This window comes from Pagrus major, chromosome 14, assembly GCF_040436345.1.
Source record: "Pagrus major chromosome 14, Pma_NU_1.0".
In the NCBI taxonomy this organism is placed as follows: Eukaryota; Metazoa; Chordata; class Actinopteri; order Spariformes; family Sparidae; genus Pagrus; species Pagrus major.
The window spans coordinates 6556766-6571408 of NC_133228.1; the positions used below are offsets into that span (position 1 = coordinate 6556766).

Consider the following 14643-nt stretch of genomic DNA (forward strand, 5'->3'; position numbering starts at 1 on the left):
ATTTCCATTTCAGCTTAATGGCTTCCTGAGTCATTGATTTTGACTTTTGAAGCAGCAAGAGTGTTTTATACAACCCCAATTCCAAAAAAGGTGGGACGAATGTGATCATTTTGCTATTGCTTTTTGATATAACGGTTTATTTAATATTTAAGTCATCGACCTCATATTGCTTATTCTGATTTTGATGGCAGCAGCCAGTTTCAAACGAGTTGGGACAGGGGCATCAAAAGACTGGGAAAGTTGTGGAATGCTCCAAAAACACCTGTTTGGAAGAATCCACAGGCAAACAGGTTCATTGGTAACAGGTGATTCTTGAAAGGCTCAGTCTTTCACAAACAAGGATTGGCTGAGGTTCATCACTTCATGAAACACATGACTGTATGTAGGACATTATTACAAGGGCTCAAGAACCCTTTGTAAAGCTGTTTGTGAATGATTGTGTTCTTTCTCTATTTATGTTTCACACAGTCCCACGTTTTTGGAATCAGGGTTTTACATTACTACTTCCAAGAAAAAAAGATGTAAGACTGCAGAAGAAATTTGTTCGACACTGTTATTAATGAGTTGTTAGAAATGCACAAGGGATCCAAAATGGAACTCTATCAGAACCCAGCACTGTGTAACACTGCAGCACAGCTTGATTTCTGTAGTAAGTTAAGCTTACAGTCCGGAAGACACAATAATTTCCCATGCTGGGGTGGTGTGGGTTTACGACTGTGAAAATCTCACGCAACACACACTGGTTCATGTCAGCACTCTGGTTTAAGCTCAGTACATTGGAAGACTGATTTCCTTCATCAATACGAAAGGCTCTTAAGCGGTTGTTGTGTAAATAGCCTACATAGACCACAAGTTGTTAATGGATATACACTTTAATAGCCATGAAATGTCCCTTTAAGACACCGTATGCACATGCTCTCCATCTTTCTAATCACATGATTCTCTTGTCGTCATTACTCAGCTAATACACTTGTAACCAGCTATGCATTGGACTGCACACACAAGCACACACAATCATAAAACATAAGCTCTGCTGAGGACAGAAGGAAGCACTAAATCACACCAGTGCTCAGTTGACCTTACTATTCACCCCAGATGTAAACCAAGAAAACCAAGAAAACCAATTGCATGGAATGGATAAATCTTCATTTTGTCATATTACATATTTACAGAATCAGATTTTACATTCACATAGAGTATCATATGGAAAAGGCTCCAGTGTGGCGGTCACTGAGAGCTGCATTGAAACGTGCACTACAGTTAAATCATGCTGAAAACAAATGCTTTGTCTGTGACCGAGCAGGTGATTCCGACTATACATTGTTTTTTTCACAGACTTCTGTGACATGCTTAGGACACAGTTTTCTAGAAATGCTATCCCAATGATGCAATTCCAGTTGTATTTTCAGAAATAAACATGCCTCAGTCTGAATGAAGAGCTGATATATTTTGATACATTTCAGATTCCCTTTAAAAACTGAGTTATTTCGCATGCAGCAAGTCCCTATTTTATGTGATAAAAGGAAACCTTGTTTAGTTGCTGGGCTGAAGGTTGTCAAAGAGAGTTAATGTCTTCAGGATGGTTCATACAAAGGACATTGGTGGTTACTGTATATTTTTGCTTGGCATTGGCCCTTATCTTTGAAACACAGTCTTTGAGGCACAGTGCCTGCTGTTGATCCTTCCACAGTCCACTGGCATCTTCCTTTCAGCTGACCTGTCAAATTTACCCTTTTATTTTAGCCCTTCAAAGAACTTAAAGCATTCTACTGGCATCCTAGCAAACTGTGTTACCAACCGTCCCTTGAGACATTTCATCCAAGATAGCTTGGAGAGGTAAACAGTGTAATCCCCTCCATAACAACTGTCCCTGAGCAACCTGATGAATTTAAAAAGTACTGATAAATCTGCAGCTCTGCCTCTGACTCAACTGTGCTTTAATTAACACAGGTAATTAGGAGGTTCAGATCCCAGGCCTAATTAACCTGCTTTCAGGGGAAAATTTCATTTCTGCTGTGTGCAATGGCATTTGAGAGCCACTTGGGAAACATTCTCTAAGTATAGTCATCATCTGGGTCATTTTTCAAGTTATTTTCAGTGAAGTTAAGATTGGCTTTTGTTAATGAGTACTGATTCTGGCAAATCCTAACCTCACCACATTCACTGACTGAACAAATGGAGCTAATCCATAGTCGAGCACAGCTTTCACCTGCAGTAAACATTGTGTCCGCTTTCAGTCTGTTAATCATTCTTGTCTTTTGCCTTTCTTACAGTTTCCCCTTCTGCATTCCTGGCAAATAATGGTTTGACATTTTGTTTCTAACAAATTGTTATGCCTTATCCCCCCTTCTCTAAAAAGCATTCCTGTCACAGTGACGTTCAGAACCTTTAAGCGTACAAATGTGACCATTGTTTGAATGTCAGATCCTTGGCTCGACTGGTCAGATGGAATTACTCCACCACATCTACCTGCTCCAGTACTCATGTGTATCAGATGAGCTGGTGTCAGGTGTAGCTATTACTGCCATGCCAAACGGGCCAGTACACAGGTGAATGAGAATCTTTAGCTGTGCTGTGGAGCAATAATGCAACACAGGCATTGAATCTAAAAGTTATTGCTAGATTTGAATCCTCTGACTTCCTTTCTTTTCCTCTATAAAGCCACCTCAAGTTTGACATTGGTGATTTTGAGTTAAGTGTCTCAACAACTACTGACTGCCACAAAATTTGGTTCAGACATAATTTTTTTTCCCCTCAGGATGAATTCTAACAACTTGACACTTCCCTGGTTAATATTTCTAACTTTACCTCTTGCGTTATTAATGGTTAAGGTCAAAATTATACTTCATCCAGTACTTTGGTTTATGACCAAATTCCTGTAAATGATATTCCCATCAGCCTCAGCTGTACTTTATGTCAAGTGCTAATTAGCTAATGTTAGCATGCTACCGAGCAAAAACTAAGATGGTGAAAATGGCAAATATTATACCTAATAAACATCAGCATCTTAGCAGTCACTGTGCGCATATCGGCATGCTGATGTTAGCATTTAGCTCAAGGCATTGTTGCTCCTGCTAACAGGGTTGTAGATTCGTTGTCTTTTTTATCCATTGGACTTGCTAGTACCTCAATAAATAACAAGTTTCCCCAGTCAAATGGGAATTCTCTTAAAGCTATTTCAGGACACTTTCATTTTTTGTTCATTCAGGCAGCCCCTTTGGATAAAAGATTACAATGGTGAGACAAAGTTTGTTTTAGTGTTGTACTGTACCATTTTAAACTAAAAAATGGTTTAAAAGATTCATCCAACCGAATTAAGTTGGAATCCCACCCGATGACAGACATTAAGAGAAACTACAATAACTACACAGAAATAGCCTTCTCTCTGATCATCTCTTTTGCTTATGTAGGTCATATAGATGCATCAGTATTAAATCGAGACCATTTCATAACCGGTAAGAAGATCCCCGTAGTGCATTTAAGAAGAGATCCCATCTGATACAGTTTGTGATGGTTAAGAATAATGCAAATCTTTTTGAGGTAATATTTTGTTATTTTCAACCGATATCAATAAAAACCCTTTTCATCATAACACTGATGAGAACACAAAGGTCAGTTTTAACAGTGAATAGTGAAGCTCAAAGAAACTGCCTTAGCAAAACACATGACTAGACTGCAGACAAACTATGACACAGTAACCCACGGGCTGCAATACAGCTGATACCATGCAGTGGAAGTGATACATACACTGTAGACTGGAGGTCACATGCAGACATACATATCAAGTCTTAGATAAAGGCTACAAGGAGACCCTGTAAGCTTGGGATTAGCTCCGCAACAAAGAGGCTTTTTGAACACTGGCCTTCAGACATCTTCTGCTATACTTCTCTCCTCTTACGTAAGAACTGTCAGACACTTTGAAGAATAGAGGAGTGAATAATTGTGTTTCTGTCCACATGATAACTCTGGTGAGCCACTTTATGTTGGTGTGATCTTCGTTCTGTCCTCACAAGAGTCAACTCACATGAACAATGCACACATACGAAAGCACAATACAGAACGTCACGAGGCAGCAAAGATCAGAAATCGTCAGGGGAGGGATGCAAGGGTTAATTTGAGCAGGTAAAACTAAGACAACCGAGATGTCAAACTGTCGCTATTGCTGAAACACTAACAAGCACTACCCTTGTCAGCTGCTACTACTTCATACTGTACCTTGCTTTCCTTCAGGTTAAAACCAAAGTGCCCCAAGGTCAAGTGTTACCAGGACTCTAATCGCCCAAATCATGCCAAAATCTCTCCTGCTTTACATCCACGTTGTGTTAGTCCATGCAAGCCTTCGGCCATCTGAGCAGAGCTCAGGCCCCAAGGCAGAGATATTCTCCATCACCTTCGGCCTGTCTTCCTTTACTTCCACACACTCTACGTTATCTACAGTACATATCTCTGCTGTCAAGCCTTGTCCCTCTTAGCTGAGGCCTCCCGGGGCTCAGCCAATCACTGAATGAGAGTGTGGGCGGAAGAAGGAACACTGGATAGGCAGTGGCTGAGGGTGCAGATAAGTCCAGCCCCCTCCATGTTGTTAACCCCGTCAGACGGAGCATAATCCCTGAGGCTGAGCTTAAATCCATGTTGACCCCACCTGCTCTCTCACTCTTGCAGTCCCTTGCTTTCCATCTCAATTCACTTCTCATCAATTTATATATTCTTCATCTCCTCCTCATTTCCTTGTTTTGAACTCTTTCTCAATTCTCACTTTCTTATGTTCCTTATTTTAACACCGTCTTCCCCTGCACCCTTCTCATTCTCCACCTCTCTCTGTCACTCTCCAGTACAGGCAGATTTTTCTGTTTACCTGGAAAGAGGACAGCAAGTCAGTGAAAGGCGGTTAAAGCGAGAGCGGCTTCAAAGCTGATTGCAGAAGCCTCGTCAAAAAACCTCCTGGGTTTATTTTTGTTCTCAGTGAGTCATAAAGAAAAGTAGGCTCACTTGGCAGCCAGACCACAGAACTGAGAGTTTTGTCTACGCAAATGTGATGATGCAACAAAACTCAGATTTAACTAAATAACCCAAACAACACTCTAGATGCATTATGAAAGCAGTCTGAATCATAAACTAATGTTACACAACTCTTTACTATAAATAGCAAGTTTTGATTCTCTTCTATTACAGTCAGACGGATACTGTATTTTGGAGCCCAATTACATCTGACTGATATCTGAGAGTCAAACAAAAATCTAATAAGGATATATTGTAACTCAAACTTGAGCAATGCAAAACTGGAGGAAAAAGATATCACTTGTGAAAACAACAAGAACAAATCGACAGTAATTATAGATCAGAAAAGCATGTTGCAACAGCCCAATCAGTGTTGTGAAAAAAGGTTTTGTACATGTTTAAAAGTGGGTGTTTTGCAAAACTGAGACAAAAGACTGTGTGTTTCTAAGTCATTCAGGTTTACCCCCAATAAGTGCATTAACATACACTGGTTTTGAAATAAGATTTGAATCTAATTATTACTGACCCAGGTTTTAATTAGCTAGGAAACCCAATTATAATAACGTTGTGATTCACAAGTATAACACTGTAGAGAATATGGAATTCATGGGATTGCGTTATAAGCACCCCCTGTGTCTTTACATGCAAAAACCTGATAATGATGATGTCAGGTCCTCATTTGGAAAGGGTAGAAGCTAAACGTAAACAAGGGTTTGAGAGAGTACTTGTACATAAATATAACAAATTGGTATGTCAGAGGCGAGGCACTTCACTCCTGGGGTACAATCAAATGGAATTATCTTCCAACAGGACTTACGAGAATTATCCTCAAGAAACGATGCTTGTTGTTTACTGAGCAGCATCAAGTTCCTAAAATGAAATAAAAAAAGGAAACAAAACTTCATGACCAACCCTCACACCTTAGCTGTGAATTTTCACAGCCAACTCCTACAATTTCCTTCTAAGTTAAGAAATGATAATGTCAATGCAACAGTCATCACCATCACCTACGGCTTACTGAACCCCACATTTCACATCTCCGTCAGGTGGATGCAGCCTTCAAACTAAGAGAAACATGACTTGATTTTAAATAGTGGTCAAGAAAGACAAATGAAGGCATACACCGTCATCAGTCTGACGCAAGACCAAGGGCTAGCAGAAGTAAATCCAGTTGCCATGGATACCCATTTTGGGCTGCAGAAGTCGAGGGTCAGAAAAAAAAAAGCTTTCATGCTGTCTTACTGAGTAGACGATAGGCACGTATGCTTGTAGGTTTGCTGCTGCTGTATCTGGCTTACAGAACACACTATCAGGAAACTATGTGCCCAGGAATAAAGACTGTTTTTTTGGTTTCATTACACTGATGGTCTTCAACTACTACGTCTGCATACAGCGCATTAAGACATGTCTTATTCGTGATGAATAACTAACACACACAGGCAGAAGTCTGATGCAAGATATGCCTAGAAGCTGGAAAGCAGTTCAGCAGAAAAAGCTTTTATAGAAGGTATCACAAGTGAATGCTGATGTTGTTGTAGGTACACACATATTACAATTCTAAGTGTGTAACATGAGTGATATGGACTAAATGTAAATTGTTTTTTTTTTATATGCATAAACTCATGGATATATATATTATGTGTATTCATTGCATTCATTCCTTTGTTATGCTTACTCCATCTAGTGGTAGGAAGTAGGCTTGCAGCCCTCTTGTTGTGATAATAAATAATAGAATACTAGAGTGTCCCAAATGTGTACCACAAGTTACACATTCAAATCTAATAGCAACATTTGAGCACTGATGAGTCACATGTTTGAAATGATACACTGTTATCAGGCCATGTATTCGCAGTTTTAGATTTGAAGCAGTGAAAGTGCAAATCTTCAACACACCTGTTGTTCATCAAATCCAGCAGCACAGACATGCAGTCAGAGCTTCAAATCCCTCTTTCATAAGTGACCTGTGACTATTAAACTGGAAACTGCTATCAGCCTAACAGCAGCCAAATTGTAACCTAATCCACTTGGTTATAGCAAGTGCTCAATAAGCCTCTTGTCCTTCCCATCACAGGAATCTGAATTTTCTCTTGTGAAAGATAAATCCCCATTCTCACCATGCTGTCATATTACAAAACCTTACTCAATACATCTCGGGTCAAAACAAATACGATTCTCTAACCACAGCAGAGAATCCACAGGATGGCGCTGTAACACAAGAACAAGATACAGGCAGTCTGAGGGGTGATGTAAGACCCCAGTCAAATCTAGCCTTGAGCTCATTTCTGGACAGTTATACATCCTCTATTTGATCTGTTCCTAATCTGTGTCTGGGGATTAACCGTAGTATGACCAAAATGAGAGTCAGTAAATCAAAGTGAGTTGCTTTCCAACCACACAGCCAGAGAGATGAACTCTTGAAAAGACAGAGCTAAAAGGTGGAGGGTAAAAGGCTTTTGCTGAGCAACATAAAGACACTGAGAACCAGGCCGCTAACCTGGTCTGGTATTTATGATGTTCCACAAAGTACACCTCTACCTCCTGATTTACATCTAGGCCTATTTGTTTTGGCTTTGAAGGTCATACACCACAGCTACAATGAACCTATTGAAGCTGTGGTGTATGACCTCAATATCAGAGAATGACAACAGCAGCACAAAAAGAGAAGATATAAACCTGATAGTTTATGACAGCGCACCAGCACACAGGCAGGTTGAGAACTACTCATCGAGTGAATGTGAGTCATATGAGCTGTTATGTTTAGCCTTTACCTTACCTTTCCTCCACCGGGAGTGTCTGGGAAAGGTAAAGGCTAAACATAACAGTGACAGCTGTCCTGGGGCTAGAAATGTCCAGTGTCTCCAGCATGCTTTTAATTGTCTTAAAGTGTTATCTTAAATCTCGAAAAACTGAAAGACAAAGAAAGCAGGATTATAAGAGGTAAGCGGCTCAGGATGTAGGTAGATCTGTGTTCAGTTCAGTGGTGCATACAGTCAGTAAGTGTGTTTTTGGGTCTTTGTTATATTATGTTTACATTTTAGGTGTGTTGTTCTTATCATACATTTACTGAGCAGGTCAGTTTAGTGGCATGCTCAGTGCGATACGTGGCTGTTGACTGCTGATCCAGTCTGTGACCTTTCTGTTACGAGACAGCTGCCCTGACCATTCAGAAACCAATTAATATTCTATCAGGACATTCCTGCAACATCACATGAAACAGTATTACCAGAAAATGTAAAGGGATTCATAAAACAGATCAATGGAGATTTTGGCAGCTATTGGCAATTATTACATAACAGTAGATGTTAAAATGTAGTTGTAAAAGTAGCACAAGAAGAGAAGAGTCAGGAAGTCAACTAACTGACTCTGCAATGTCAGTAGCCAGCTTGCTAACAATAGCAAACATTAGCCTCCATAAGCTGCTGGTCATACCAAACCAAGTAAGACTGTAGCAACAAAACCACTGACTGTACTGAACTGAGCAAGAGTGTGTTTAATTATTTATGAGTTTAACTTTTCATTTGTAACAGAATGAATTTCTTTAAAGTTCTTTCTTGATTCATTTAAAAGATAGTTTCACTTTAATGAGAAATGTCGGCAGGAAGTGTTGAATTTAATTAGCATCGGCTTAACACAGAAAGGAGGGCAAAATAGAATCTGCTAATAATATTTGTGAATTAGAAAAGTAGTTGTTACAAAGCAGAACTAAGAGATGCTGAGTATGGTATGTTATTGTATGTATGTAAAAAATGCATTAAGCTCAATTTACTATGATCACAGGTGAACATGGAAGACATACTGAGCTTGCAGAAACAGTGAATAGAAATTTAACTGAGTAAATCCAAAAAATATGTTAAATATGGTAACGTTTACCTACAAAACAGGGAAATAAAAAAAAAAACAGATCCATCTCTAATGATGAGTAAGGGCTAGCTTTCTTTATAGATAAAGTACATAAATGCCCAAAGAACACATCTTCCCGAACCTGAATGTGGTCATAAAGTGCAAGTCATAAAAAGCTAATTTTATAACATAATTTATTTATTATGAAATGGCAGATATATGATACAAGTCGTTTCGGAAAAAGGTATGAGCTGTGAGTATGTTTTCATCTGCAAATAAATCATGGAGCTCAACGTAGTACTGTACAAACCAAACCTGAACGTGTTACAAGTTCAAGTCAGATATCTTAACTCAGACCTTGCCTGTACATGGTAAACCAATGGTTCCCACCTTTTTTATTTCTTAAGGGACCACTTTTCCATTATTGACTAAATGAGACCCACTGACTGAATAATAAAGCTTAGGGAAAGTTCATATTATATTAAATACAGAACAGAACATAAATTGTACAATTAACCCAAATAATGAATGCAATAACTGCAGGAAGTTTGTGTAAATTTTTAGGATTTTTTTTTAGAACAATTACAAATACTTGAGATCTTGACTTGGCTTCTTTATTTTTGACAAATTCAGTGTTTTCTTCTCCCTGCCGCCCAGCCATGGTTCTATGAGCTCTTTTTTTGTTTAAACTTGTTTTCAGGTATTCAACGTGCCCTAATCCTGTGAGATTTCTATGTAGTTTATATCTTAAATTATAATCTCAACTTTAAAAATAACAATTTCATTTAGTTTTCTTCATAGAAATGAATGAAATGCAGAAATACAAGCCTACTGTTCTGTATATGTTCAGAAAAAGTTTTCATTAACCTCAGGCCTCATGACCCCCATGAAGCTTGAGCGACCCTTAGTGGAGTCAGGCTCCCCAGGTTGGGAACCAGTGCAGTCAACCGTAGAGTGCAAAAGAAGTCTGTATCTTACCGTGGCTGTAGCTGACCCCCGGGCTGAGGGTGGAGGGGGTGGCGACGTGCTCCCTGTTGGGTGTTTGGAGGCCTGCCTCCTTCTCCCTCTCCTTGTCCCGTTCCTTCACCTGGCGCTGGCTCATCCTGCCTGGGGTCAGAAGGACGGTGTCATCACCGCACACTACGACAGCTACAGACAGACAGAAAGAGGGAGGTAGCCGGGGGGAGGAGAGAGGAAAAAGGACATGACAGACATGTTGCCATCTTACTTCTGATTAGAGTACAGACAGCCCTCATTAGGTACAGCCTTCTGTTTCATAACACAATTTGAGTACTTACATAACATTTGTTTTCATCTATGTCATATGATTGGAAAAGATGTGTTTCATGCGTGCTGATAACTTCAATATGTGCCCTTGTCCCTTATCACTCCACCTTGTTTACCTGGTCAGTAACCTGACCGCTTGCTGTAATGAAGCAAGCAGGCAGGTTATTCCTGGGCAATGGGAGCCTGCCTTGCCAACCAACCAAAATAAATGTTTAAAATTAAAACACGAGTTATATCTTTCTATATCTTTGACACTCCTCTTAATAGCACCATATAAATCTCAATAAAGCTTACATTTACGTATGAAATCAACAACAGTGAACTGAGAGCAGATTTTGCAATTATTTGCATGTAACAAAGACAATAACTCCCATTACCTCATGCTACTTCATGACATCATCAAACTATTTTTTTCTTTTCTTCTTCTTTTTATCTTTTTGATTGGGAGAACCTCAGGGGCAGATATTACAAACTGTGCATTTAACGATAAAAGTACTACACAAAAGCCCTATCAAAGCTGTTCATGAATAGATTTAGACAGATTTGTAAATCTTCCTGAAAAGCAAATTAATTGTGGGTTAAATTAAAATTCATTAGGTGGTGTGATCATTGTTTTAACATAGTAAATTAGTTAGCCTCTAAGCTCTCAATTGGGATGCATCCTCGAGTCACACAACAGGTTGCAGGTTATGCCCACACACACAAACACATGTGATTACAAAGATACTACATAATCCAGATCATAATCCAGTGATGTCAGCGCTTGTCTACCCTATCAGACAGCACTGTGTGTTCAGCAGCCACGGATGCAGCTGTGTACATGTGTGTATGCTCTCATGGGTATGGGTACACCACATATATATGTACTGACACGCTTTCCCTACAGACACCAGACAGGTGACAGTAGCAAAGAGGACAGCAGTGGATACAGAACCACAGAGACAGAAACAGCTAGCAACATATAGGTCCTATACATGGTGACACACTTTCCCAATTGCACTGTTAACTCACACATGGCACAGCAGAGTTTAAAGGTTTGATTCTAAGAGCAAAAGAGAAACCAGGTTGTAAAAACAGACTTCTCATGAGAAGGTACTAGGGTTGTTTTTAAGTAAGCATAAAGCTACAAACAAGTAGCCTCTACAACTTGAGAAACCTACAAGTACAAGGAAAGCCCTAAGCACAATGAATGTCAACAACACTTTATGCAAATTCTGCTCTATGACAAACTGCAGTTAATGGTTTATTAATGAGGGTGGACCTTTGCTGGATAAACAAAGGTGCTAGCAGAGCAATTAAATCAACTGTTAGGAACCCAAGAACAGTTTAAGTACACAATACTATTGAAAACATTGTTAAAAGAACATTTGTCACAGAAAATGGGTGCATTACTATTAGTTTTTAGCCCTATTTGAAACACACACACACCCCCTTATATTCTATCAACCCCTAAATACCAGCCCTGGCCCTTCCCCTGGCTGCATGCACTGCCCTTAGCCCTTCCTCTGAAAGGTCGCTGGCTTACCGGAGGTGGCATGATGCTCTCTCAACTCTGCATGGTGCTAGCAGGGGAAAAGGGTGGAGACAGAAAAAGAAAAGTACAAGAGGGAAGAGAACATAGTGATAGTTGGGGAACACAGAGAGAACAAGGAGCAGAGAGCGAGAGGGATTGAAAAAGTGTGTCAGAGATTTTGGATAAAGATTAAAGGAGGGACAGGGGAAGAGGGGTGTCCACCATGTGATGTTGACCAGATGTTGGCAGTGGTAGGTTTGCGTGCAGCAGGATGGGGCGACAGTGGGCAGCATCAGCAACAGCAGCAGCAGTGGGAGAAGCCGCAGCCACACAGGACGACAACGAATAAAAACAAAAGAGGAGACAAGAGACAGAAAACAAAAGAAAAAACAGACATTAGTTTAACCAAAATGTTAACACGAACACAAGTTGACACATGACTGGCAACAGATCGGAGCAATGGCAGGGGTAAGATGGGTATTGGGTAATGCAGGAGGATTGAATGAACTGACATTACCACATTAGCACACTACACACACACACACACACACACGTTCTAGTTTATAATGGCAAATGCTGACATTTTGACTGATATGACAATTTCTTCTGCATCCATCTATAATAACTAAAGCAACACTAAAATATATGTGCTTTTATTATGAGATGGATGATGACTGTATCAGCAGATTCAAATGCAGGATTTTTTAGTGTTTACTTTACTACATATTATTTTCATTATTGATGAATGTTTTTTTCAATTAATCATTTAGTCTTTAACTTTTCAAAATAAGAGAAGCATACAAGACTCTTTCCAAGCTCAGCCATTCACACACACTCAACCATTAACACACTCACACACCAATGAAGAAGCCATTAGGAGCAATTTGGGGTTCAGTATCTTGCCCAAGGATAATTCGACATGCAGCTGTTGGATCCCGGGATTTGACCACTGTCCTTCTGATTAGTAATGGCAGACCTGCTCTACCTCCTGAGCCACAGCTGCATCAGTGCTGATGTTTACAGTAGCAGGTATAATGTTTACTATTTTAAACAATTTAGTTTGGTGTGCTGGCATGCTGACATTTGCTAATTTGCAAACCCAACATCAAAATCCCATACCATTAAGACTTATGGGAATGTCATGTTATTTATGCAGATATTTGGTAATTAACCTAAGGATTTGACAAATTTAAAACGCGAAATGAAGCGGTCACAAGTTATGATTCATCCCGAGGGTGGCATTATTGTGTGTACAAAGTTTCATTACAATACATTCAATAGTTGCTCATTCAAAACCATAAACTCCCTGCATCATCTGGAACCATAAATGTCTTGCAGATTAGTATTCTGTTCATTGACAAATCAATTTATCAACACACTGTTTCATATCTAGTTTAATCATGACCAAAGAGTCATTGATGAATTACTGATTATGTTTTTATTATATTTTGAATTTCTTAAATCAATGAATTTAAAAAAGCGACAACCATTGAATTTCAAAGTCATTAAATTTAGAATCAATAAATCAATGGGGGCTGACTATATCAATTTTAAATACATAATTTTTATCATTTAATATTGTGTGCGCCTACCAAATTTCGTTACATAATTCAGTTGTCTCCTGTTTTAACATATCCATTTTGTTGGCACTAAAAGTCCATTATTACATGTATTAATAGTATACATTTCCATTTACAGTTTACATCGCTCCAATTTAAAGAGGTATAAGCACAGTGAATATTAAAAATGTATTAAGTCCAACTCAGAGCAGCAATAGGAGCTCTTCTTGGCCAGATGTCGAGCCCTGGGCCCACACACCTGTTCCCGCGCACAGCAGAGGGCAGACGCACTCAACAGCTGGCCGAAAAAAAGAATCCAATCACGTTGCTCTCCAAGGCATTCCTCTGTCCTTCAAGCAGTAACCACACCGGTCCAGCTCAGTCACATTCACAATTAACTCTCAGAACAGTCCTAATTTCTCCATCCTCGAGAGGACATGTGGCGCTCATTAAGGTTTGCGTTGAACTGCCCATTTCGCGAGACCCTAATTATCACATGATGGCAATCTGTACAGCTGCAGCGGATGGCGTGTTTAAGTGACGTCACAGTCATACCTGGAACAACGCCGGATTGCCCTAATCTCCAGGCAGACGAAACACAACCAAAGGCAGCTCAGCAAGGAGAGAGACAAATAAAACAATGCCACTGATTGGATATTGCTTGGTTAATCAGGTAGGGGAAATCAAATTGCTAGGTTCTGATTGGTTAGAAACTTTAGAGCTTCTGTCTGAGAAGATAGACACTAAACACTAAACACTAAGAGCTGCTTACAACAATAAGGCAAAGGGATTAGGAAACTGTCACTGAGCGTCACAGGTCAATTAACAAAGCTTTGTGGAGAGGCATCAACACAGTAGTTTTCTAATTTAATCTTGGCTCAGCACATTTTCTCACAGTGGGAGGGCAGAGTTACACTTTGGCCACTCCCTCTGGGTTGCAAAACAGTGACTTACAGTGACCGGGACAAGGAGGTTAGACGAATTTGTGACTGGAGGGATTCCTAGATAGTCTAGGGATTCACATCAATTAGTCTTTCATCATAGTCTTTGTTGGACAAGCGGACAACCCGGGGTTGATAATCTTTATAATAGCCTCACCTGATGATAAGTGTTGATTAATTATGCAGATGAGTGCGTGGGTGTGGGGAGGACTGACAGGAAGACAAAGTGAAGGGCTGTGAATAATATCAAAGTGTCACTAATAAAAAATATGCATTGTGACAGGCAGCCTGAGAAGAGTTTTATTGGAGCAGTGTAATGAGAGGCACAGTTGGATCACTACATGTGGCAGGCCTATATTAGCATTTGAAAAGCTTTCCTGACTATAAATTGACAATCAAGCTGTAGAGGCTGGTGGGTGACTCGACTGTAGGGGTGGAGGGGTAGGTCTGAATCCTGACAGACCAATCAAAGGGGACCTTTCTGCTTAAATTGACACATTCAACC

At 39.8% G+C, this 14643-nt stretch overlaps 1 protein-coding gene across 4 annotated transcripts in view; it reads right to left on the bottom strand.

Annotated features, from left to right (window-relative positions):
* osbpl8 (oxysterol binding protein-like 8) overlaps positions 1 to 14643 on the bottom strand; it is a 98675-nt gene that overhangs the window by 34987 nt on the left and 49045 nt on the right. For 3 of the 4 annotated variants that reach the window (XM_073480370.1, XM_073480368.1, XM_073480369.1), the window contains exons 3-4: positions 11651 to 11687; positions 9817 to 9987 (exon numbers count right to left, since the gene is read on the bottom strand). In XM_073480370.1, the coding sequence (XP_073336471.1) occupies positions 9817 to 9987; positions 11651 to 11687 (208 nt within the window). The remainder of the gene's footprint in view (positions 1 to 9816; positions 9988 to 11650; positions 11688 to 14643) is intronic. The other variant, XM_073480371.1, reaches the window with a different exon arrangement.